Source organism: Rhizoctonia solani, chromosome 14, assembly GCF_016906535.1.
Source record: "Rhizoctonia solani chromosome 14, complete sequence".
NCBI classification, from domain to species: Eukaryota; Fungi; Basidiomycota; class Agaricomycetes; order Cantharellales; family Ceratobasidiaceae; genus Rhizoctonia; species Rhizoctonia solani.
The window spans coordinates 1,682,743-1,708,656 of record NC_057383.1 but is presented as its reverse complement, the minus strand read 5'-3'; the positions used below and the strand labels follow the sequence as shown (position 1 = coordinate 1,708,656).

Here is a 25,914-nt window from a genome sequence, read left to right as displayed (position 1 = left end):
CCCTCCGTTCTCTTTGGTCGTGTTCAATATGAAATTCTGTACTTTTTCTATCTTGTTGTTTGTTTCACTGGTGGCTGCACTTCCTCAATACCCCACTCGACCGAGGCCTACCTCTCCCACACGAGCGACGGCCGAATTACAAAAGCAGGTCGCGTCGCCAAGCTATGCTGGATTGATCACAATTGCTGCCAGCTCGTGAGTGTCTTTGTTCTGGCATAATTCACTCACAACTCGACACTAGATTTAATGCGATCCTATTCACCTACGGCTCACTTCGCTTACCACTTTCATCGTTATGGAGTGCCATACGCGGCAATGAATTCCAAGGATCGAGTGTTGATACACTCTCCATGATGCTATTACCAATCCTTCCGTCCTAGTCAGCACGGAAATGCGCAGAGGATCAGTTCTGGTTCGGACCAAAACAAACGTGTGTTGGTGGAACGGGTACCGAGGACTTCATCCAGCCTCCGGCGGGCTATTACTGTCCTATCGACTGGAGTTTTTCCTACAGTCTCGGGTAATTATAGTAATCAACCTCAGTAGTTCTTGTCTAATTTTCTCGTTAGATGTTGCATGCCGCACACGCCGCAAGTTGTATCGAAAAACGATTGCGGAGATGGTAATGGCGCATGGGATCTGATCCGAATGTGAGGTGTTTTGTGTTTATTTATTACGCCACTGACAAAGAAATAAACTAGTGTTTGCGTTGAGCGTGGCCATCTCCCGAATCAAGATCTCTATCCTTGTCCGATTAGTGTACGAAGACGCTGTCTTGGCAATCGCCAAGGTGACTGTCATGCCTAAGTATTTGCGTTGGACTCATCCACAAGATTTTTACTCTTTTTATTCATGAACCCAATGGACTACACTCTGTAATCAACTGTCTGTGACTGGTTTGCCTAGCATTGTCTCTCATTTGGTGTTGTTTCTTTGCTCTTTTCTTTGGCTCTTCAATCCCCATCCTTATCCTTGTAGATATGTAACATTGTATATCCGTGTTCAAGTAGACAGCTCACTAGCAATTGACGCTCAATTCCGCAAGTTTACTCATCACGCCAGTAGTAGGGGAAACAGATAATTTAGTGTTCGTTTATTTGGGTTGGCTATATGCATTATTCCCAATTTCCTTACGTAATTTGACCGCCTTCCTACTTCCCGCACGAACCATCGAGATGACATATTTTGGACTACTGCCATCGTGCTACGTCCGACTCGGCCGACGAACGTTCCCTAATATATATTGCTGAATGCAACTGACTTGGACCACACCCGAGAACAAGGCCCTGGCCTGAGGACCATGCTGAACGTGCGTTCTTCATACGGATTTTCTTCTCCCTCCCACTTCCTGGCGGGAAAAGCGAACTTCTGTGAAGCTCGCATATCGATTCCAGTCGCTTGTGCTCTCGTCCTGGTTCTCGACCTTCCATATAGCCATATGATACCACACTCCTGCCTGGGACTTCTTTAAAGCCAACAGTCTAGATCATTATAAAGGTGGACCGGCGAGGAAAAAGCATATCAACCTCCACTCACCTATTCTCAGTCATGCGTTTTGTCGGGCTCGTGTTGTCTTTGGTGCTTACCGCTACTTTGACAGTGGCTACTTCCTTGCGCCTTACCACTTGGAATCTCCGATACGACTCTCAATCTAACAATTTAACCGTGACCGATTCTATTGCAAACCTACCCGACCGACTGATAGAGCCAGAGCCTTACTATGCTGATGCCTCTCACGAGAAACCCTGGAGTACGAGGCGAATTGGGGTTGCCGCACTGCTGAAATTTCAAGGGTCGTCAATTATATGTGAGTTACAATGGCAGAATTAGCTCGCAACATATTTTTAAAGATCCCAATAGCTTTCCAGGAGGCGTGGTAAGGCAAGTGCATGATCTACAGGAGCTCCTCGGCAAGGAATGGGGTTGGGTTGGCGTTGGTCGCGACGATGGGGTAGAACGCGGGGAGTTTAGCCCAATATTCTTCAAAAAGTATGATTGTATACCCAGTCCCACATTAAAATATTGACTTTGCAAATCAGATCTGTGGTGGAACTCAAGTCGTGGGATACGTTCTGGCTTACGTGGGTATATCGCTAGCGCTTTCCGACGATTCGTTTACTGATAATCCGGGCTGGCTATAGCAACACTCCGTTCGATGTATCCAAATATCCAGGCGCTGGGTCATACAGAATTTGCACAGTTGCCCGTTTGTCCATCAGTGGAAAAGATTTCACACTACTAAACACACATTTTGATGACCAATCTGATGCACAACGGCGCCTTGCGGCCTCACTTATCTTGTATCGGGCAAAATACGAGGCCGCGACAACCCAAGCGCCCGTATTTGTTAACGGAGACTTCAACAGGTACGCGATGATTTATCCAGAGTTGCAGGTTATTGACGTCTCACCAGCCCTGCAGAAGGGACAGATAACGGCGCATACAAGATATTCACTGGCGTGATTGCACCAGTCGCTATCAATGCCACTTTTGCGCAAAAGTTTGCTGTACCCAAGAACAAACCCCTGCCCGAGGGATTCAAGATGGTCGACACGAGGGGAGCGACGCCACGCGAGAAGGTGTTCGGACATTTTGCCACATACACAGGTACGAGTTGGCTAGGATTGTCTGATAAGTAAATGCTAATATTGGTATTCAGGGTTCTCCGCTCCTGGCTACACAAACTCGTATGGGAGAATAGATTTTGTCTTTGGAGCGTCGCATGTCAAGTGGTAAGTTCACGAGCAGGGTTGGGGTTGAACGATCTGATTCTAGTTTTGACGCAAGGCAAAGTGTTGCCTACAAGGCAGATGAGGTTCTCTACGATGATGGTATCTACCTGAGCGATCATCGACCGGTTACCGTCGATCTGGTCCTGGAGTGAGGTCCCATATCCATTGAGGCAAACGGGAATGCTTTTACATGTATAACGGTAAATGAATCTTGAACTATGCCCATTAAATACACGTCTGAATGAGAGTAATAAGTAAAATTACAATAAAAGCGAGTCCATTACCGAGAAAAAAGGTGTTCAAAACTTGGGCTCCCACCACCTCCAAACTAACAAACGCGCTGGCCTAGAAGAGACGACACGGATGATTTTGTCCGTATGGTCAAATATCTCATTGTCCGGTGTGAAATGATTTGGGGCCCGAGGAAGCGAATAGATTGGAGAGCGGGATGTGGGGGAAATGCACGGTCGGAGTACGAGGTGGCCTTCGCTGGCGTGTTGGTCCCAGGCGATGTTATGTTCGTAGCCGCTTTTAGGCGCGCGCACGCAAAGTCAGAATAAAGAACCCATATATGGAGTTACTGTGGCGCTCACCGGGAACTCCGAGACAAGACCCCAGGTTCGTAAGATAGCCGCAAGCGCGCCATAAAGTTCAAATGAATGCGACTGAGTGGTGGAGTCGAGTAGCCCCCGCAGAACAAATGAGGATGCTTGCAGGGCACTATCTGGGTTTCGAGGGCCAAGGCAGGATCAGGGTTAACTGACATGAAGCCAGCGTATCGTATGATAGATAAAATTATCTCTAGAGGAAGGCTAGGGCGACGACGACAGGGGCTCTCTTGTCGTAGACCACGCGTCAGTGTGTAGCAGACGAATAGGTTCTCGAGTTCCTGGCTATACGATGTTTTATCGCCAACGATATGGTAAAGAAGTCTGCTATAGAAATTTCGTTCCAATCATTATTTAGACCCATTGTAATGCGTGAGAGGCGACAGTGGGAGGTATGGTGGAGAGAAGGAAAAGGCAAGGCCCCGCAGACAGCTGGGAATCACTCTAAAATAAGGTAATAATCCCGAAAACGAGGCGTCCAGACGCAGAATATATAGACGTAGAAAGAAGCCAAAGTTTTAAGCGGAATTTTACGCTGCGCCGAAAAAAAAGGCGCAGCACAACTATAGTAGCCTGGGCGTAGATGGGATTGCTTCCACACGCGGGTGCGAACATTGCACATTTGAAAGAAGGGACTTCGGGGATCTATCTCATGAGATCCACATCATGCGCATGTGTTTACATAAAGCGTTTGATGACCCCACTCTTACATCTTCGAGCGCTCGCACACGAATGCCGGTCCAAAAACATCGATAGCGGAACTCGTACAACAACGTTCTAATAATGAATCAATAACAGTACATCCGAGATTAATGCATTATAAAATTCCCTGAGAGCAAAATTCAGTATGGCGCATGAGAATTGATTAAAAGATCAAAAGGGGGCAAGGAATACAAGGGCATAGGGGGTGGTAAGGGGTCCAGGAGCCGGATAGCGCTATCATCGACTTACCAACAATAACACTCGGAATACCCCATGTATCTCTCCTTATCGTAAACGAAAAACAACAATTGATAAATCCACTCTGGGAGGTGGAGGTGGACTCGGCGCCCGTGACTTGGCGATGGAGAACTGGCGAAGACTAAGGTACCATCAACGTTGAGGCTGAGAATCAGGCAAATCATAATCGTAGTATACGTACATGCGTACTCCCGTTAGATCCGTTAGAAGGCGCAAGGCCCGAGTTACTTGTTGGTTTGTATCTGAGCACACATGATGTGAGGACCGCTTTCTGGGCAGGATCGAATGCAACGTGGCCATATTTCTGAGATCATCGTGTGAAAATGAAGTTCAGAGAGATACAGGAGTTTGGCATACCTCCCAGTAATTAACGGCCGATTCTTCAGACATCAGTTCATATATGCACATCTTGCCCTTTATAACATATCTTAGCTTGGTCAGCCTTTGGAATGGAAAATGAAGCTTACATCTCGTAATCGCCCAACATCCACGCCGACCAACTCTGCGAATTCTCTATTTCCTTTATAAATTTCGCCTGTGCGACGCCATAGGCACGCTGGGATTCCCATGGCCGAGAAAACTCGATCATAGTCGAGCAGAAGGCGCTCAAAGGCTTCTTCGATGAACACGAGATCCTGTAAATCATCGCGAGTGAGTATCGGGGTCCAGCAATTGATAATGCGCTGGACAAGGAATCGAGGGAAACTCACGATATCGGTCAAGGATTGCGCAATTGCCTGGGTTGGCTCGTTAGTAGGTACAGATAACCGGGCAGAAAGGGGGAATCCTACCCGGAACTTGGGACGCAAGACAGAGAGTGGTTGGAGAATCTGTTTCTTAGACTCTTGCGATACACTATCGGATTATCCTTAACACTTTGGAGACGCGCAAGGAGAAGCAACATACTTGTGATCCATCCACCTGGACAACCTCGCATACCCCTTGACATAATTGTACGGCCTAAGAAGACCAGCCTCATATTTGGCATGAATGACGCGCGCAAGTCGTTCGTCTCTCGTGCCTATCCATTCCGAGCCAAAATCGTCCAAGTTAGGATACGAGCCACTTGTCACCTAATATTCCAGACGCGAAACAGGTAATAAAACCCACCAGGCTCTTGATCAGCAGCAGTCAACAAGAACTTTTCCTGCTTTGTCGCACTCGGGAGCAAGGGTTCTGTAAGCTCAGTGTGTGGAGCCGGGGCAGGAGAAGGCATCTGGATTTGGCCTGGATATTCTGGTGATGGCTGCGATTGATCGGGGTCGATATCCATCGTTGGTTGTGGACCTGGCGTCTGCGAGGGTGCTTGCGGAGAGTCCTGGACGATCGAACCTGGAGCAAAAGGCTGGAATCCTCGACTGTCCAGGCTCTGCAAAAAGTCGCTCAAGACGGAGAACTCGTTCCCTAATGTTGTTGTATCTCCGGTTAATCCGAAGGGAGGGTTCGAGAACAGAGGCCATTGGGGTGTTGATTGGGGAAGTACGGGTGCGAACGGCTGAGGTGCTAAGCAAGAATCAAAACCAAGTAGGAAGCTGGAACGGCTTGGCTTACCACCTGCCATGGGGAATCCTTCAGGGGGTTGAATAGGTGTCGGATTAGCTGAAGAATCAATCACGCTTGGCGTTGCTGTTATGTCTACTGTCGGCTGGGGCTGAGGAGTTGAGGTGGAGGAGTTATTCTTGGATGGACCTGGTTTCTTTTCGTCATGGCATAGATGGCCTATATCACGCTTTATGCTTGCCGCAAAGCTGTTGACTTGTATGTTATGTACGAGTGATATATGTGCTTACCACCGCTGACAAGGTCTGCCTGCCATATCGTCAGAACCCGTACATTGGATGAATAAGAGGCATATATACCTTCATCGCAGGTCATATGGCTTCTCCGACAATATAAACATGCATGGTTGACTTTGCGTCGTTTCTGGCCTTTGGTCGTTGTGGCTGCTGACTTCTTGCCGCCTTCAATTCCGCTTTGGTCGCTGGGGTCGGTAGGTCTATCATCCTCAGTCATAGTAGCCGATGTCTAGTAATAGTAAAACAAAATATGCCTAGTGAGAGCAGAAACCCGAGCTATCGAAGACGAGTTGAGATCCCAGGCCCAGATATTAGAAGTCGCCGATCGTTGCAGGTCTGGTCTTGGTCATGTGCCGAATGTCCAAATGTTGTGTGAGACGCGGGTCTGGCCGGTTAGATAAGATAAGAAGATTCATAAGCGCCGACGTTTGTGATCAAAGAACCAAGGTTCACGGTTTGTTATCCTCGCGTCACCATGGCCTTTTCGTTCGGTGAGTCTTAAAGATAATATCTTAATCGTGTATTAATGAAAATATGTGTTTTATAGGGCAACCTTCTACCTCGGCACCCACTACAACCTCGGCGCCGGCGTTTGGTATGTATTCATACTGCCACCACCTGGAATAATAAACAAACCAGCAAGAAAACTAACACAAAATGTGTAGGCGGCTCAACATTCAGCTTTGGAGCCAACAACCCAAACACTGCAGGAACGACAGGAGCTGCGGGTACCACCGGGACAGGACTATTTGGTCAAGCAACAGCTACGCAACCTACCACGGGCACGGGCACGGCCACTGGTACTGGATTATTCGGTAACACTGGGACTTCCGGGACGACAGGAACAGCCGGAGGAGGACTTTTCGGTAATACAAACACAACCACGGCTGGAACTGGCACGACCGGCGGTCTGTTTGGGAACAACACGACTACAGCGACCGCCTCTGCTCCCGCAACTGGTGGGTTATTCGGCGCAGCGAATACCAATACGACCGGGACCACAGGAGGAGGCTTGTTTGGTAACACCAATCCTGCCGCCGCTGCCCCAGCTTCGGGTGGACTCTTTGCTTCCACTACTACCGCGCCTACTGCTGCAACCGGGGGTGGGCTTTTCGGGAATACAACAACTACCCAACAACCGTCTGGCGGATTGTTTGGCTCCACTACCACTGCACCTACCTCGGGCGGTCTTTTCGGTGCCAAACCAGCTGCCCCCTCCTTGTTCGGTCAGCCTGCGGCAAATCCGCTCGCGCAGTCGACATTATCAGCCTCAACACTCGGTCCTCCCCCTGCCCAACCCGCGAAGAATAACTTGCAGGTCTCGGTGTTTGGAACGCCTGGTTCTGGTGGTTTGACACTTGAACAAAGGATCGAAGCCATCTTCCAGGCATGGAGTCCGGCTTCACCTGATTGTCGCTTCCAGGTGCGTTCTTTGACGGGACACGATCCCCCAATCCTTCAAACTAACCTACACTGGGACGTAGTACTACTTTTACAACCTGGTTGAAAACCCACAAGCCTATGGGCGTCCTGCAAACGCTACAAACGAAGCACTATGGAAACGCGCGATCAGCGAGAATCCAAATCCAGAACGGTAATGCGTTCTCGTCCCCCCCCCCTCCTTCCTTCCATCGAACTAATCAACCTATGATCGGTAATAGACTAGTCCCGGCCCTGGCAATAGGTTTCGACGACCTTAAAAAGCGAACCCTCTCGCAACAACAAGAAAACCAATCTCACATGGCTGCCCTTGCTCAACTACGCACGCGACTCGCCGCCGTAACAGCAAAACACGACACGACCCGTCTCGCCCGTCTGGCTCAGACCCACACCGAGTTGTCGAGAAGAGTGCGGGCCCTCGCAAGGCAGTTGCACATGCTTATCCCAGCCGTGCGCAGGAGCGCGTTGACTCCGAGGAAGAGGAGTGAGGAGAAAGTTGTTGGCGTTGGAGGAAGGGGCTGGGTTGGCTAGGCTTGCGGGGAGGATGAACGAACTTTGGGCTATGGCAGGAAGTGTTCAGGCTCGTGGTAAAGAGGCTGCGGGAGGTAGAGTGGAGTGGGCTGTTGTCGATGAAGAAGGGCTGGCCAGCATTGCTCAGGTGCGTCTCATCTTACAATAACGAAAAAATGACTTAGTTCTTATCATATATGGTACAGATCCTAAAGGATCAACAAAACGGGCTAGCGCACGTTACAAAGATTTTACAGGACGATTTGCGCGCGCTGAAAATCATCAAGAGGGTGTCCCTACGCACAATTAACTTGCTCGGACTTATGTATTGCTTTCTAGACACGTTCTAATCGTATTAACCATCTGGCCCCAATCAGATTGATATGCAACATTTCTTCATTTACTACTGTAATACAAGGAACCAGCGAGGATATACACGTATAAAAATGGCCCAACAACCCAAAAATCACTCTACTTTTTCGGAGCCTTTTCAACCTGCTCCTTGATCTGGTCTACAACGGAAGGATCGGCGAGGGTGCTGAGGTCACCGAGCTGGTCGGCCTCGCCTGCGACAATCTTGCGCATTACACGGCGCATAATCTGGTAGGCAAAGGGTTAGTGCGAGTAGAAGAGAGAAAGAGAATGGGCGCACCTTTCCGGAGCGAGTCTTAGGGAGGTCATTGACAATGTAAATCTGCTTGGGGGCAGCGAAAGGACCGATGACTTTGCGGACTTGAAGAGTGAGTTCCTTGATGAGCGCTCCGCTCTGCGAGGGATCGTACTCGAATTCACTAATAATTTTTTATGATCAGAATCAATCAGCATTGGGTGAGATGGAATGGGAGCGTACGGCTTGAGCGTAACAAACGAGTGGACGGCTTGACCAGTCAACTCGTCCGCAGTTCCGATAACAGCAGTCTCGGCCACACCGGCGTGCATAATGAGCGCAGACTCGATTTCAGCAGTCGAGAGACGATGACCAGATACGTTGATGACATCTACATTAAAGTCAGATCAAGCGAGGTGAGTGGGGGGAAACGCACCATCGACACGCCCTTGATCCAGATGTAGCCGTCTTGGTCGCGAGCGGCGCCGTCGCCGGTGAAGTAGAATCCGGGGTACGGCTATCACATATGATTGATTAGCCCCGAAATTGCACGATTTAATATCGCTCTCGGCTCACCTTGAGATACGTATCCAAGTACCGCCCATGGTCCTTGTACACCGAACGGGCAATCGATGGCCAAGGCTTGCGGATGCACAACACACCCTCAACATTGTTGCCCTCGAGTTCCTTGCCGGATACCGGGTCCAAAATCACAGGATCGACACCCCAGAATGGAACGGTTGCGGATCCAGGCTTGGTCGGAACGGCTCCCGGGAGCGGGGTAACTACGATCGAGCCGGTTTCGGTTTGCCTTTTGGGTGTACATTATGGATCAGTCAAATACTCTTTGCCCCGCATACGAAGCGTGTTTGACTTACCAGAAGGTATCGACAATCGCGCACTGCTTCTTACCGACGTTTTCGTTGTACCAGTGCCATGCCTCGGGATTGATGGGCTCACCGACGGATCCAAGGACCCTCAGTGTGCTGAGATCATAACCCTCGAAATGGTGTTCGCCCAAGCGACGGAGGAGACGGATGGCAGTAGGAGAAGTGTAGAATTGGGTGATCTTGTGGCGTTGGACGACATCCCAGTAGCGCGAGGGGGTGGGGTAGACAGGAGTGCTCTCGAATACGGTTGTAGTGACACCATTGAGAGAGGACCATAGATGATGTAGGTGTGCCCAGTGATCCAACCGATGTCGGCCATGCAGGCGAACTTATCTTCTGGGTGCACATCGAAGACATATTTGACGGTGAGTGCTGCACCAAGGAGGTACCCGCCAGTGGTCTAACCGAGAATCATTAAGTCCCGGGTTGAATAGAGAGGAACGGAGAACTTACATGACGACACCCTTGGGGCGACCAGTCGAACCCGAAGTGTAGAGGATGAAGAGGGGATCTTCAGAGCTCACGATCTCGGGAGGGCAGAAAGCAGGAACCTTTGCAGCCTCCTCATGCCACCACTTGTCGCGTCCTTCGACCATGTTCACCTCGCCGCCGGTGCGCTTGAGTACCAAGACGTGCTCGACACTCGGGACACCTTTGAGGGCAGCATCGACGATTGCCTTGGTCGCGATGGTCTTTCCACCACGGCGACCTTCATCGGTGGTGATCACTACACGCGATCCGCAGTCCACGACGCGATCACGGAGCGACTCAGCACTGAAACCAGCGAAGATGACGCTGTGGATCGCGCCGATACGAGCACAAGCGAGGAAGGCAGCGGCAGCGTGCCAAGTCATAGGAAGGTAAATGCTGACAGTATCGCCCTTGCGAACACCGAATTCCTTGAGCACGTTGGCAATCCTGCATGTCTCACGGAGGAGTTCGGCATAGGTCACGATGACACCCTCACCGGGCTCATCGGCTTCGTAGATGATTGCAGGCTGGGAAGTGGCATTAGTACCGACATAAATTAGGTTTCGCGTGGAATACGCACCTTGTCTGGGTTCTTAAATGCCCAACGGTCAAGGCAGTTGTAGGAGGCATTGAGTCCGCCTTCGGGGAACCATGCAATGTCACCATTTTCGAAAGAACCGGCGCGAACGGTCTCAAATTGACGATGCCAGTAGAGGGTTTCTTTCGCGGTCTAAGTTACCATTAGTCATAGCTCCGCATCGAAGCGCGCTGTCTCACCTTTGCCCACCATTCATCCGAGCCATCACCGACAGTCTTGGAATGGACCGCCTTATAATCGTCCAAGCCGGGGCCGACATGGGGCTTGGGGCGGCCATCAGTACCCTTCAGGCGAGGGGCGACGTCGTGGACCTCGTGAACGGTATCTTCAGCGGTCATAGTTGCAGAGTGGTGGGGTGGAGTGGGGTGGGGTGGTGGAGAGATGAGTCTGACAGTCTATTTAGTTATATACTGCACGGGACGGAAGGAGATGTCTTTCGGAAGTGATGAAGTGATGCGAGCTTCCCAAGCACGCGTACTCACAACTAATCTGTTTGAATTTGAGCTATTTCTATCCGGGCGGAGCAGGCTGGCGTTTGATGTTCTGATAAGTGATGGTGGTGATGAGAAAAGATAGCCGCAGCAAGGTGTGAGTGAACCTTGAGAGCGGTTGGCTTGTGCATTATATCTTGTCGGTCATCACGCTCGACAACTAGGCCAAATGTGAATCTCGAGGCGTGTGACCGCGATCGAACCCCACACGTGCCATTCCTTCGGGAACGACCGGACCCCGTTCCCATCCCCCACATATGCATACACCCACCGCCGGCTCCTCATCCAGCCCACATGTCCACATCCGCGTATCTTTTCCGCCCGCCGCGGATTCCGCTTCTCTATTTCCGAAAGCGCGACAGTTCAGAATATCGAGGTTCTATGTGGTAGGGATGCCAAGCGCCGTTATTCACTCCCATCCTCCCTCGTTCAATGTCATCCGCGATGTCTTTATCCTCTTCTTGACTCCGGAATGTCCCATATTTCTCCCGAGATATCCCTCATATGTTTCCGGCTTGGTCCTATATTTTCACACTCCCATAGCTTGACGCTCATGACAGCCAATTGCGTAATTCTCATTCAATGACTGTGCTGTAGCACATGTGGCTTATCAACAACGATTTGCGCTACTTCTCGTGTTCTATTTATTTTTACCTTCAAAGGAACCTTCATTTTGAAGAATATGATGGACATTGGCTTTACCGCTTATCATTGTGGAATGAGAGAGAACATGACGTTCGCTTCCACAATGGTGCTACTGTTACAATTTCATTTGAACGGGATCTGAGCTACAAAGAGGTAACGCAAGCTTGAAGCCTTCTTCACCCAGAAGAAAAGTAAGGAATTTCGCTTTTGACACTCCCTCGTGTATTCTTAGGGGTACTGTAGTCAGACAGAACTCCCCCTAGGGACATGTCAAAGCTTGACGGTGGGACCAGATTCTTCAGCTTCGCAAGGGCTTCCCGGCATTTTGGAGTTTTAGGTATCTATCAAGTGCTTGAAACCATCGATTGTCTCACACAGGCCGACAAATCTCAGACTGAGTAGCACACCAGTTGCTTGTTGAAGCTAATTTGAGGTGCGCATAGTCGCATAAATGGACCAGGCTAAGCTATTGATATACAAAGATCGTCCCCAGGGATTGCTAATAGAAATGCATAGAAGTGTGATTGGTAATTAACTATAAGATATAAATGGTTTTTATCTTGCTATCCACGATCTCTCTATCGCAAGCTCAAAGTCAAAACACTCAACCAACAACAAGTAGGAATTTGTTTTATGGCTGATAATCGTGGATTGACCTGGCCGGATGGCGCACAAAAGGCAATAATGAAGTTCAAGATGCTCTTCAAAAGCACACTATTGTCATGAGCACATATGCTTTTATGATCCCGGATCACTGGTCTTTATTCCACCCTAAATAGTGACGCTAGTACCAAATCATGATCACTAGCCGGCGGCTTCGTGTCCATAGGTCCGCATATCGGTAAGTAGAACTTCCAGTTGGTGAGCCTTTGTGTTGACAAAATGCAGTATCTCGGGTGTAGGACCTGCCAAGACATTCCGAAGCGAATCTCACAATCGGATATACACTAGACAGATTGTGGAAACGGAAACCTTGGCTCAAGCGAACCCATCGTGACACCTCAATCGCTCGTGGGAAACTACTCGCAGCAGTCAATTCCGACTTATTCTTGCGCCATGTTATAGATACCAGGGACGAAGGTGATCGAACTTTGGGCACTGCACCAATTAACTGCTGGCTATGTGGTGGGCATTTGCTCGGTGGCTCGTCCATCCTTGGGAGTCGTGCGGTGTATGCGTACTATAGCTCGGGATACGGCAAGTAGAACTGTTCATGCAACACTGATTCAAAACTTGGGTGAATATATTAAAGGGAATGAATACCACGACTTGAGCGGAGGTATAGACCGTTTATTTATCATAAGCAAGCTTTTCCGACCCATCATACTTCCGTGATGATAGGACATAGAAATATTTTACGGGCCCACGGATAGCATGGTACGATTACCTGATTTTTCCTCCGCCATAGGCAATCATACCACCAGCACCCTACTCACTCAACATGGGTTCAGGTGGGTGGAATCTGATTATCTAAGCTTTCACACTTATGACTAAGCCTTTCCCACACCTGTGTCTAATCTTTAGTTAAAGCTGGTAGTTGATTTGTAGCTGCTCCTGGGTCGTGCTGGTTAATAAAACACGAAAACAGACAGGGAGTTGCACGGTTCCGCTATAGGCCAAAATCCGAAAAATGTGTGTTTAGGTACGAGGCGCCCACCCGTAACTTGGCTCGCTCGCTGGGATAGCCCCCGATTTACGCCCCAGAATCAATTTAGCAAGCAACCAGATAGGCTGATTGCCATTTCATATGAAGATTCATCCCAGCTTAGTTCTTATATGGTAGTGTTGAAAGTTTCCGAGAAGCAAGCTGCTTGCCGTCGTGGAAGTTACTATATATATGCACTTCGTCTATGTGTGTCACAAATAAGTGTGCATCTATCAGTGGATATTTTACGTGTCAAGTCGCTCTTTCCTAGTAAATTTCTAAGTTTCTAATACGGGCTTCGATCCCCTGCGTAACCTGTAATACAGCCCAATCTCTGTAACTGCTGACCCATTGGTGCGCGTGGGAAGCGAAATACATGCAGAGACTCACGGATCCGGGGGTTTAGTTTATGGATGCCCCCAGACTTTAGGAGTGGTTTCTACGGTATAAGCAGTTAGGGTAATCTCAATACTAATGATCCGCCAGCAGATTGCGTGTTTAGAAGCACGAAGCTCGGCTTCAAGACCGATAGTCGGACATGTCTGCCCGTTTCCTCGGTCAATTTTCAAAGCCACCTAAAGATTCAAGGTCAAATTCCGCTTGATGGATGGTATAAAGTAGATAGCGATGCTGGGAACATCTTGTTTGAGGCACATACGTTATGGAACTCGAATATTTCAGAACCTGGCCATGGGCTACTGTTCTACTTACTGGGACATTCTCCATTTATTATTTGACTCAAAGATATTACAGTTCTTCGAGACTTGATCTGCCACCTGGTCCTCCATCATATCCCATAATTGGACAGCTACTCTCCATGCCAACTCAGAATGAACAGTTCGGGTTTCGAGACATATCAAGAAAAGTGAAAAGTAGCCATAAAGTTTTATACAGATGGGGAATTATGCTTATTCCATATTTTGTTCTAATAGGCGACGTTATTTCGTTGAGCTTTTTAGGAAAAACCATAGTCGTGCTGAACTCGATGGAAGCAGCCACAGATCTCCTTGAAAAAAGGAGCGCAATCTATTCGAATCGATTTGCTCCCTAGATGATCATTTCTCCTATAGGGTAAGTGGCATAAGCAAGCGGAAAACTCTTCCTTTCGATCGATCGATACTTCTTTTAGTCTTGACATGCATGATCTGATGACAGTTATGAACCCCAATGATTTGTGGAGGAAGTACCGGAAAGCGCTGCACTCATGGCTCAATAAACAAGGCGTAGTTAATTTTAGTGAATCTCAGGAGCTCCAGGCTCGACTTTTACTACAACGTTTCCTCGCGAGCTCCCGGGACACAAGGTCTTCAGATTTCCTTTCTGCCGAATTTACAAGGTGGGCAAAGCTTCTTTGACCGATCTGGAGCGTTATATGCTAATGAATTCGGACTCGACTAGGACAATGGCAGCAACTATGCTCGACTCAATATACGGGTACGGCCGAGAACCTTCTGATGACTTCGTTAACAACGCCGCTATTTTTGTTAACCGACTTGCTCTGGCACTTCAGCCTTCTAGGGAGTACTGTAGTTTATGCAAAAGGAGCACCATCTTATCAATTTTCTGGCATTGAATTAGATTTTCTCGTCAACTTTATACCGTGGCTTCAATACGCTCCTGAGTGGCTACCCGGCACCAGCTGGAAAAAGGTTGCACGCGATTGGAGGGAGCACAAGGAGCGAACGTTCGGTGGCATCTACAAGTGGACTAAGCAACGTGTGGTGAGTACGCCTTGTAAGCTATACAAACAAAACTGACCGGCGATAAAGGTTGATGAGGTAGACGACTACTCTATCATTGCTTCTACCTTACGAGAGACCAAAGCGTGGGGATGGGACGAGAATATGGTAGACGATTTTGGCAAACAACTAGGAATGGTCCTATATATGGGTAAGTAGTCACCACGTCTCAAGTAATTGGCTGGTGTTTTGTTAGAGTATTTAAATTTTATTATTTAATAGGTGGTACTGATACGGTGGGTGTTTATCTTTGATCTACTCCAAACTATGCTTGAACAAGCGAACAGTCGGCCAGCGCCCTTGTCACCTTTGTTCTGGCAATGATTTTATTTCCAGATACCCAGGCGAAAGCGCAGCAAGAAATTGACTCTATTACCGGCAAAAACCGACTCCCAACACTGAAAGACCGATCCGGATTACCATACGTGGAGCGCTTGACATCTGAGGTGTTGAGGTGGCAGCCTGTTAGTCCACTTGGTTCGTCTGTCTATCAGCTTTCACTCAATCAAAGAGGGCGAGCCTTATTCTATTTTAGGAGTCCCCCACGTCGCTGCTCGGGAAGATTCGTATTGCGGAAATCGTATCCCTAAGGACACAATAGTGTAAATAAGTAAAGTAGTACATGATGACTAAGTGATGGCTGACTGGCTAAACTAGGTTCGGCAATTTGTGGTGAGCAAATATCTCGTCGATCCATCTTTTATGTATTGCTTCCCTTCCAACAATCTAGGGCAATGAGTCGTGATGAGCGAATTTATGTCGATCCAGATAGATTTAACCCGGATCGATATCTTGACGATGCAGTCCCTGTTTTGCCCGCGTTTGGCTGGGGAAGCAGGTATGATCATGTATGCTATAGATCACCTCTGTATTTCTCACTGACCCGAAAAGGTTATGCCCTGGAATACACCTTGCAGATTCTGCTATCTTCATGGCAATCGCATCCATACTTGCCACCTTCAATATTTCGGGTACAATCAATCCTGATGGGACCAAGACGATCCCAAGCACAGAGCCTAGTAGTAACACGCTAGTGTAGTGAGTTATACATCATAGAGCTTACGAATAGTGCGACTTAGAGCGTGCTTAGTCACCCCAAGCCCTTTAAATGTACACTCAGACCCCGATCTGAATTACACGCGGAGCTTATTCGAAATGGTCTTTGAGTACCCGGGGTAGTTTTGCGTTTTTCGAAACAGCTGACATCAATACTGAGCCCGTACTGGTCATATATACATCCATTCTTTTTTTATGAACGAGGGCCGGTTTTTATTTGGCACACAGGTTTTATGGGACCTAACCCGGACCCCTTACCCTATCTCATACCTCCCACCTGAAGTGAATAACACTGCTCAAAACAAATATCTGTGGCCGGTCCTAAATAATATCAGACTTTCCCTAGAGGGCCGTCTTGTCTTCTCGAACCTCAAAGGTGCCCGGAAGTTCAAACTCCCATCACAGGTCGTAAGAGACTCAGAGCTGGCTTCAAATAGATGTAGCTCATCACACGCTTTATTATGGAAGCCTAATTCTCCAAAGGTACTAGGAGCCGTGAGGAGCAAGCTAAGTGTCGGGTGGAATTTCTGGGCCTGTTGAGCGATTCTGAGCTCCGGGCAAACCGATGGACAAACCAATGGATATCAACCCATCGGTAAATTTCGATTACTGTTTCCATTATTAGACTTCTCACAGCCAGAGTATGACGGCTTGGACCAGAGTAGCAACTCCTAAGGTTCGATTGCATTGCCTTAAACACTATACTTTTAGTCCAATGGACAATCGACTGGCGCGGACTTCAGATTCTAGGAGCTTCGAGTTACAATTGGAGCTATGAATACCTGGGATATAGAGCGTGATTGACAATACTTTTAAATGCATTTGCTAACATAGGAGCTACCGGTGTTTTATACCAACTGGGCTACGAACGACATGCTTACCGATAGAAGTCTTCTGTGGTGCCCGGAATCCCATTGGGACTACTCGTAGGATGAAATGCGATCTTAAGGAAGCGTGTAGGCGATTTGGGAAGGCTTACGTGCGGCCCCTCTGAATCTATATAACTGCTTGCTGGGTGATCAAATACTTGTGCTCTGCATCTGAGCCCTCTCTTTGCTGTAACCTAGAGCCGCCCTCGAGCTCCTATCTATCATCCAGACAAACAAGTTTCTGGAAGGATGTCTGAGGTCGACAAGGAGGCAAGCTTAGAGGTGAAACACCTTGAGACAAGTAGAACGTCCAGCATCCCATTCAAAGAGGCGAGCATTGACAACGACGCCGAGTTTGGTGGAACCGAGGAGCGGAGAAAATTAGAAAGAAAACTAGTGCGCAAGATAGACGCTCGAATGAGCATTATGGTGATCATATACATCTTAAACAGTGTAGGCTCTTGCAGTATGGGAGACGTAAACCTGAGTTCACCTCGCTCGTTCTTTCAACGGGCAGATCGATAGGAACAATGCAGCTGCGGCAAGACTGCGGGGCTTTGAAGAAGACCTAGGGCTTCAAGGCCAGCAATTTGCAACCATCCTTTCGATTTTCTATGTAGGATACATTCTAATGCAGGTGCCTAGGTATGCGAGCTCATAGCTGCGTCTGATTTGGCAAACTAATCATTGTTTCCTAGTAACATGTTCTTAAATTGCAAGTCAGAGATATGCGATAAGAAGCGTATTAATAATACTTTCACAGATATAGGAAAACCCTCCTTGTACCTTCCTGTATGCATGATACTTTGGGGAGGAATCTCGTGCCTTACAGGTATCACACACAGGTGATGTGATTTCGTATCGCATGAGTGTCACATTCAAGGTCGACTGAACAGTTTGGCTTTTTGCAGTTTTGTTCCAGCACTTCTAACCCGCTTCTTCCTCGGCTTTGTCGAAGCCGCATTCTTTCCCGGAGCACTCTTCATTTTGTCTAAATGGTATAAGCGAGAAGAACTCGGCTTACGGACCGCAATACTCTACTGTGGAAGTCTTTCTTCAAATGCCTTCGGCGGTCTACTTGCGGCTGGAATTCTAGATGGTATGGAGGGGAAATTAGGTCACGCTGCCTGGCGTTGGTTATTCTACTTGGAGGGCGCGATTACAATTGCAGTGGCTATTCTGGCTGTTTTTGTACTTCCGGACTTTCCGAGTACAAGTAGTCGGTGGCTATCTCCGATAGAACAGAGGCTCGCAGAGCTGCGTATGATCGAAGTAAGTGTTTTTGATAGTAAATTGTCCAAGGAACATCAGCATTTGAAGATTTTAAATATGAAACTATGAATAGGACGCTGGCGGAGAGGCTGATCACGACTCTAGTACGGAAGGACCATTCTATGGGTTTATTCTTACTGTCAAGGACTGGAAGGTCTGGTGGCTTTCTGTCGCATTGACCGCGCAAGTTGTTGGATTAAGCTTTAACTCGTATTTCCCAAGTACGCCATTAAGTTTTCATTGACCCGGACTTCACGCTGATTTATTCCTTTTCAGCCCTTACATCAACCCTCGGTTTCAATCGTACTATCTCTCTATTGTTATGCGCGCCGCCATGGGCGTTTGCATCGTAAGTGAACCAGTGCTTTGCTACACGACCGCGCATTGACACTCCCCAAGAGTTGTTTCGTTTATCTGTTCACGACATGCTGATAAAACTGGCGAACGATTCTTACATATCGCCGGTTCATATCTCGTCGGTATTATTGGTTTCGTTATTGCTGAAGTGACGATGAATGTGGCAGCACGTTACATCGCCCTTTTCTTAGTACGTATTCTTTGAAGTTCCTTGATGGTCCTAATTTCTTAGGTATTATAGATGGCGCAATCTTATGCGGGATTTATCATTTTTTGGGCATGGTGCTCAAATTCGTTGCCGCGTCCACCCTCGAAACGAGCTGTTGCGCTGGCGCTCATTAATTCATTCTCTCAACTAGGAAACGTATCTGGATCATATGTGTGGCCGACCAAGTGGGGAAATACGGCAAGTTTTTTGGCTTATAGTTCAGGCAATATTTTAACCGAAAGCTTTGCGCAGTACCGTAACTCATATGGGATATGTACCGCATGCTTTGGGTTGACCATCACTATGTGCTTCGCTTTCAGACAACATCTAATATCTTTAAATAGGTGTGTGGCTGATATATTGTGTTTCTGGTATCTTGAGAATAATGAGTTCGTAGTCGACTCGAGAGAGGAGAGGAAGTCGATGGCATTTGCGACATGAGGGATTTTGTCGATGACGCAGTGGAAACACAAGAAGTTTCAACGGAAGAAATCCAGCATAGACGCAAGGGATTTCGATTTGTCTATTGATATAATTAAAATTCTACGCATACATTCTTGTATTGTAGTAGACACAACATTGAATAAATCCATAAGAACACTGGCCCGGAGTTATTGTATAAATGGGGTAATCGGTATTGAATCACCACCCTTCAATGCTAAAGGCCATTCTATTCTATCTCATTGCCTGATGAAACACTTATGCATTTGTGTAAGGCCGCCGGTTGTGTATCATGTGTCGGTTTTAGACGAATTCCTTATGTTTGCGCATGGACATTTGCCTGAAATGTGATATAACAGTGCTCATATCTGGCGAGCGGCTATCCATTGCGGAACCGTGATTCCTTACGTGTGTATAAATGCGCATGTACACACCAATTGACCAATAAATCAAGCAACAATATCAATTATGGGTTACCCCCGCTGCTCACCCGCTGTTGTCAATAGCTCCCACCTGTGTCTCGAAGACCCCAGAGGCTAAAAGCCTTCCAGGGACAGCTGACCAAGCAGGCCATTTAGCGTTGAGTTCCTGTGGGATTCGGCCTCCGGGTTCGTCAGAAAAGATTGCGGTCCTTGGTAGGAATACAAGCTACTTGAATATTGTATTTACTGTGATTTATATAAATGGTTTTAATAATCATTATCCCTCGGGGGCCGTCCGATCCCCGCCGACACCGTGCCGACGCCATCAGATTGATCATCGCTTCCGACGTCTTCGAAGCGATCATCCCGCCATCTGATACCGATTGATGCCGCCCTCACCGTTGGTTGCGGCGATCCCTACCTCCGTGGTTAAGCGCCGCCCGCCTCCTGCCCGCCTCCCGCCTTTGTTTACCGCGGAGATAAGCCCCGCGGGATTACGCCATCGCCCCAACGGCTTGACGATGACGCGATATGGGCGCTCAGTCCACCGTGGACCTGTCAATTGGTAAGCGTTGGTAAGCAGGTACCAAGCTCTTCTAATGACAGCTATTCATTTGACCGCGAGATAATATCCCCCCTCGACACCGACATTCTCCCCGCCATCGTCTCTCCCCTGCCCTCCACCGCCTCCCTCAGAGGGTACTTCCTATGGTCTCCGCTCTGATTTTCACTCGTTTGCCCTTGCTCGCTTGTATGTATTGTGTCTACTACGTCCGAGCTGGCTATGTCGTCTGGACTATCGTCTGAGCTGTCTTTCTCGCTTGCGTCCGTGTGTGTCCCGACGACGACCTGTGTGCCCCCGACTACCTCGGGGACTGACGGCTGGGAGTTTTGTTTTGCTCGGTGTTACTACATACACGGCTCGCGGTAAGTTCTACTCATCGATGTAGCCGCTTATCCTGACGTTGCCGTTGACCAGATCGCTCCCCCGTCGGCGTTATTTGTTGGTACCAGTAGTGGTATGTGTATTGCATGGCAAGTTGATTCCGTGCATCGTCATCGTTAATGATGCGTTCGCTGACGCTGCTCACGTCCAGCATTCCTCATTGTCTATTCGGTCATCTGTGTCGCCCTCGTAGACGACGACTTACTTGGTTGTTGTACTAAGGTACGTACAGCTGTCTTGATGTCTCCACCATCACCGATTCTAACGTAATCAATATCCCAGTCCCCACCGGTACATGGTCGACGCCTCGTTGTGAATGTAAGTTCATACATATTACATATTACATTGGCTCCCTCACTGAAACGATTCCACCAAACAGACGCATCTGTTTGCTGTGCCAAACCTCCCAACCTCGCCTTCCGTAACCGTGTCCAGTATACCGTCGTAATGACTATACGACGCAGTATCGCCCGTGTGCTGTCGTGGCTACTCGCAGCTCAGACGCCCATTGCCCCCCCCCCTCCACCTCGAACCCACCGACTCCACGCCCCTCCTCGTCGCCGACCTTCTCGTCCCAGACGCCGTCGTAATGCCCGTTCGTGGACCACCTGCCCCTCGTTCGTACGCTGGACGTCGTGAGACTGGTCACCAGATGGTCGGCAAGGCCTCATCCCCTGCAACTTCGCTCGTATGCAGGTCAACGCTACATTACCTGGCGAAGGAAATCTCTCCCACCCTAGTTGTTGTCGTACGCGCACATCCCCACTGTACGTCTTGGCCCCATTGTTTGTCTGCTTGTGTTTGTTGTTTGTATCCACGTTGTTTCAATTTAATCGATCTTCAACGACCGTTTTGGGAACCTGCTGTCCATAAGTCGACTGTACAGAAAACTCTACAACTATGCCCTGGTATACTTCGTATATAACGGGACCAACTGGTGTGTGTAGATAAACTACATTCCCACATACTTCACAGGATGTCCCTGCTCCCCAAGAGAGTACATCGTGGCAAGGTCTCAAGTAGTACACATTTCCGTGTATCTCCATCCCCTTATTCGACTAAGACTTCAGCGAGGGGCGGCAGTAGGTCGTTATTGACTCCTAGTAAAGTTGAGGAAATTAGTGGGCGCGTTTTCGATCGTCGCACTCGAACGTTGCAACAATCTTACCACGCCCTGATTGAAAGTAAGTACTCTCATCCCCATGCACCATATTGTTGATTTGAATGCTTGGAATCCAGGTCACCCGGCCAGCCGTCGGCAAGACGTCGAAGCAATTCGTAATGAGGTTGGATGGAGTGGTGCTTTTTCCGAGGGCACTTGGGAGCCTATCGACACGGGTGAACCCGCTGACGACAACACCGAGGACGACTGGTTTGATGACCCCGAGGGAGGGTACGAGTCGATCTCGGTCGCTATTTTGCGTCGGATTGGTTTCAAGGCTCTCTCACAATCGTGGACTGAGCGGTTTACCCGGGAAGAATACTCATGGGGTCAAACACGGGATCAAGTTTACGAAGCTTATTTGGAGTATAATCGTACCGGAGCTCCCTTGTCCGATCCAGCATCCCCAACATCTCCTGCGGCATCATCGAAATCTCGGTCTTTTGCCATATTGTGTATCAATTTCACGAGTGAGTTATCCTTTATCGAACATTTAACCATTGGCTCATTATTTACAGCCAAAGTATGGACCACGTTCACATCTGACGCTAGTACTCCTCGAGTTGTAACCCTTGCACGCCACGGTTACTTTGCGCCGACCCCTTCCCTGCCTTCCTGCGCAATACACGTTGACTTGCTGAGGTTTTGTGTCGCGCTACGACGTCATGCATCTACTATCAGTATACAGGGTATCGCGACCGCCATCTGCGACATGCACAGGGTGGGTAGTTGTCTTGCCTCATCGTATATACACTCATTATCGTTTCTCTCCTCAGACTATCTATACACCCCATATACGCAAGCAACTCTCTGCCGCGATTGATTATTATTTAATAATCCATTGGATGGCCGAAGCAAACCTCGACAAAGCTCTATCGCGAGACCACCCTGACTGGAGGATGGCAAACACATGCCCGGCATGTAGTTATCGTGTAAGTACTGCGTAGTTTCTCACGATTATCACTTAATTACGGACTCACAGTTAAAGAATGAACCAAAGCTCAAATTTTCGGTGTTGTGTACATGTGACGGAAACGATTCGATCAAGCGTGTAGCTGCGTCTTGCACCGTTGATTGCCGAAAGTTCGACCATAGTTATTTTCTTGATTCCCAGTATGTCGACAGATTTGAGAATGAGGTGCCACGTAGGCCCAAGGCCAAAAATACAGTGGCTTCGCAGGTAACGTAGCACTTAATCTCCTGTACTTTACTCAGATTTTGACAACCCGGATCCCCAAACAGATAGCTCCATCTAAAGCAAATGTCAGCGATACCAACCAAGAACCAGTGAGTGTACTTTGTTGGGAGGTATGATATGGTTTGCTTATCCCCATCTCATGTATTACTAGGGTATTGGATTCAATTTAGCACTCTATTGTCTAATCAGCCCGATTATTAGGCGTGGATGAGGGCGCGGATGGTTTGGAATCCACAAGTACGGCCTGTCACGAACGATGGAAGAATGCACGCGCCGACGACAATAAAAAGTCAATTGTGGTCTTCGATGAAACCGGGATTTTTGTAGCCTCATGCCGTCACGGCTTCGTCCTACTTGTAGAGGACATGCGTCAGTCGGGTGAACTGTGAGTATTTCTATATATTTTATTTTATTTTGATGATTATTGGGGAACATCGATGACACATTTCAATATCAAGGGCAAAGTATGCACTTGCAGCTGTTGACAGATTATGCCAAGTATTTGGCGACGACCTTCTCATTGGCTATGACATTGGGTGCACTTTTCGTGGCACAGCGGAACGCAGCCCGCTTGTTGGGCCTGTGGTGCGCCGTCATAACACTAATTTTGTTGTTGGATCGTTCCACGGGTATGCTCACAACCGGAAGTGCCAATTAGCAAATCACCCGTTAAACGTTGAGGGTGCGGGATTAGAGTCCTTTGAGGAGAACGAGCAGCTGTTCTCGTCATCCAATTCGGTTGCTCGCACGACTCGTCATGCTTCCAGCTACCATCGGCGGCAACTCCTAGCATTACATCTGGAAGGGTGGGATTTTGGGCGCCGTTGCGCAATAGGTGAGCCTTTTTTGTTACTATCACACGCCAATTGTTTATTTCCTGAGTAGGCTCAGTTTTAAAAGGACGGTATACTTCAGCACTGCGCATCATGTCAACTTTACCCAAGGAATTGCTCAAACTTGGTCGCGGAAAAAGCGACAATGACTGGCGTGCCATGTTTGAATCAGAAAAACAGCATTTTGAGGCACTTAAAGATCCAACCCCCAAAAGCTTGTTTGCAATGCATTACGTGAAGCGACTTCGAGTTTTGGCTGAGAAAAAGTAAGTATATTATTCAAATCTTTTATGTTTAATTTACATTGTAATTAGGAAGGCCTTCACTGATGCATTCTCAACCAATATGGCTCATACACTTGCCAGTCACATTGATATTTACCGCAAGCATCCTTCCATCCAAAACACCGAGCAAGAGGATGAATATCAGCATGGTATTGCTACTCAAGTTAGAAAGATTGAGGCACAGCGGATGGCCGCCTCCGAGCAGCTCTTAGTCATCCAGACTGAAGTTGAACGCCTGGAACAAGAGCATGCTATTAATCCCCGATGGACACCTGGATGTAAGGAGTGGGAAGCAGCTGTTGAACGTGAGGCTTTGGAGGATTACCACGAGGCTCTCCGTATGCTTGAATTGCTAGTCATTCAGCGTATTGCCGAGCTTGAAAAAGCAAACGCAATTGGAACAGGCAAGTATCTTGTTTGGGTTTCGTCCGTTGTCTGACATATCAGTGTAGGTTACAAAGCTCGTGTCCAAATGTCAAAAGCTATCAAACGGAGGGAAAAAGCGTTGAATACAGCGTTAAATCAATACAATGCTGCTGCCCAGGCTGTCAACCCTCCGCGACCAATTATTTCATTCAATGAACTCTCCGAATACGCCTACCTCGCTAATTTTGACTTCTTGAAGTACTCTGAACACGGTACACTGGAAGCGGAGTGGAGTCGCCCTGTGAATCGGCGTTGCGTTGAGCTATGGCAACGTATTCAACGTGCTGAAGAGGAGATTATCCGGCTCAATATTGAAATAACTCGAGTACTCACCCACATTCGCGACGAGGAGGCCTTTTTATCGGCTCAGTGTGAAGTACTGAAGTTGTCTAACCCAAACCTTGCCCATATTCTCTGTGATCGCCTCCAGCTTACACAACAAGTTAACCAACGTGTTAAAAAAGACCTTGAGGACTTGGCCAAACTGAAGAAGTTCTCAGGAAGTCTTTCGTTGGGCGTAGGAGTACACTGTACTGATTCAACCAAAGCTGGTGATCCACAGCCAAACAACACCCCGGAGACAACGTTAGAGCCAAACCTTGCTTTGGGTGACACGGAAGATGCAGGACTGGTGGACGATTCTCTCATGGATGATGAGTTTCCGGAGGCAGCTCATGATGCACTGACTGCATTTGAAACATGTTGCCAGTCGCAGTGATGATTGAATGATATGTGTGCTACATATTTATTTATTTTTGAATACACTTCTATTGCGGAGAACAGGAGCTACATGCAAACAAGGCAAACCGCTTGTGGTAATACAAACAAAAAACACTGTTACAAAACGCGCAAACCAAAGAGTAACGGCGAGAGAGAAAGAGAAGGAGACAACAAGAGGAAAAGCGGGACAAGTGAGAGGCAAGCATTTCGGCGTCAAAGATATTGGCGCAGGGCCATGTGTGCTACATACCGGGTGTGAACAAATTTTAATTTGATTTGTCCTCATGATCAGCACTTGAAAGAATGACACGTCATTATCAAAGTTTAATTCAACAAAGATCTTCCTTGAATACGTGTGGGCCGTGAGCTCACATGGCTGCGGAATTATGACAAACTCATATCGGATGGCTGCACCAATTCAATAAAATATAGGCAAGTATGAACTCCACTCTAAGTTGTGCCTTTGAGCCAAACGAATCAATAACTTTCTTGACCATTTCTACGGGGTCCCAAAAATATTGGGAGCGCTCCGAGACTTGCTATTGTTGGCGAGCACTCCGGAGTGTCTACTATGACGCTCAGAAGTGC

The 25,914-nt window shown here is 48.1% G+C and overlaps 7 protein-coding genes across 7 annotated transcripts; 5 read left to right on the top strand and 2 right to left on the bottom strand.

Annotated features, from left to right (window-relative positions):
• Nucleotides 1–1,548: 1,548 nt before the first annotated feature.
• Nucleotides 1,549–2,884, top strand: RhiXN_11154 (uncharacterized protein; the record flags this gene model as incomplete). The annotated part of the gene is made up of 7 exons (XM_043330969.1): nt 1,549–1,807; nt 1,851–1,989; nt 2,040–2,081; nt 2,142–2,366; nt 2,414–2,607; nt 2,660–2,732; nt 2,788–2,884. 7 exons carry the CDS (start codon nt 1,549–1,551, stop codon nt 2,882–2,884), a joined length of 1,029 nt encoding a protein of 342 aa, XP_043186314.1.
• Nucleotides 2,885–4,327: 1,443 nt separating this feature from the next.
• Nucleotides 4,328–6,313, bottom strand: RhiXN_11153 (uncharacterized protein; the record flags this gene model as incomplete). Its single annotated transcript, XM_043330968.1, has 10 exons — nt 4,328–4,411; nt 4,482–4,604; nt 4,658–4,714; nt 4,768–4,935; nt 5,011–5,155; nt 5,207–5,321; nt 5,411–5,803; nt 5,852–6,019; nt 6,091–6,105; nt 6,160–6,313. The coding sequence occupies 10 exons, from the start codon at nt 6,311–6,313 to the stop codon at nt 4,328–4,330; spliced, it is 1,422 nt and encodes a 473-aa protein (XP_043186313.1).
• A 258-nt stretch (nt 6,314–6,571) lies between these two features.
• RhiXN_11152 (nucleoporin nup44) lies at nt 6,572–8,396 on the top strand (the record flags this gene model as incomplete). The annotated part of the gene is made up of 7 exons (XM_043330967.1): nt 6,572–6,587; nt 6,644–6,691; nt 6,762–7,519; nt 7,581–7,690; nt 7,758–8,058; nt 8,117–8,194; nt 8,253–8,396. 7 exons carry the CDS (start codon nt 6,572–6,574, stop codon nt 8,394–8,396), a joined length of 1,455 nt encoding a protein of 484 aa, XP_043186312.1.
• A 121-nt stretch (nt 8,397–8,517) lies between these two features.
• Nucleotides 8,518–10,950, bottom strand: RhiXN_11151 (AMP binding enzyme; the record flags this gene model as incomplete). The annotated part of the gene is made up of 10 exons (XM_043330966.1): nt 8,518–8,646; nt 8,699–8,837; nt 8,897–9,044; nt 9,086–9,170; nt 9,230–9,464; nt 9,532–9,871; nt 9,933–9,943; nt 9,997–10,541; nt 10,595–10,744; nt 10,792–10,950. The coding sequence occupies 10 exons, from the start codon at nt 10,948–10,950 to the stop codon at nt 8,518–8,520; spliced, it is 1,941 nt and encodes a 646-aa protein (XP_043186311.1).
• Nucleotides 10,951–14,444: 3,494 nt separating this feature from the next.
• Nucleotides 14,445–16,171, top strand: RhiXN_11150 (cytochrome P450 family protein; the record flags this gene model as incomplete). The annotated part of the gene is made up of 11 exons (XM_043330965.1): nt 14,445–14,464; nt 14,523–14,729; nt 14,792–14,919; nt 14,972–15,114; nt 15,163–15,283; nt 15,355–15,368; nt 15,420–15,609; nt 15,668–15,734; nt 15,790–15,804; nt 15,863–15,970; nt 16,024–16,171. The coding sequence occupies 11 exons, from the start codon at nt 14,445–14,447 to the stop codon at nt 16,169–16,171; spliced, it is 1,161 nt and encodes a 386-aa protein (XP_043186310.1).
• Nucleotides 16,172–17,306: 1,135 nt separating this feature from the next.
• Nucleotides 17,307–19,424, top strand: RhiXN_11149 (major facilitator superfamily transporter; the record flags this gene model as incomplete). The annotated part of the gene is made up of 9 exons (XM_043330964.1): nt 17,307–17,510; nt 17,575–17,702; nt 17,756–17,902; nt 17,969–18,329; nt 18,403–18,550; nt 18,606–18,678; nt 18,729–18,876; nt 18,928–19,238; nt 19,292–19,424. 9 exons carry the CDS (start codon nt 17,307–17,309, stop codon nt 19,422–19,424), a joined length of 1,653 nt encoding a protein of 550 aa, XP_043186309.1.
• Nucleotides 19,425–20,143: 719 nt separating this feature from the next.
• RhiXN_11148 (uncharacterized protein) lies at nt 20,144–25,324 on the top strand (the record flags this gene model as incomplete). Its single annotated transcript, XM_043330963.1, has 14 exons — nt 20,144–20,322; nt 20,936–21,021; nt 21,083–21,147; nt 21,200–21,470; nt 21,774–21,887; nt 21,943–22,335; nt 22,384–22,586; nt 22,642–22,797; nt 22,848–23,010; nt 23,265–23,448; nt 23,522–23,898; nt 23,949–24,162; nt 24,211–24,588; nt 24,628–25,324. 14 exons carry the CDS (start codon nt 20,144–20,146, stop codon nt 25,322–25,324), a joined length of 3,480 nt encoding a protein of 1,159 aa, XP_043186308.1.
• Between the last annotated feature and the right edge of the window lie 590 nt (nt 25,325–25,914).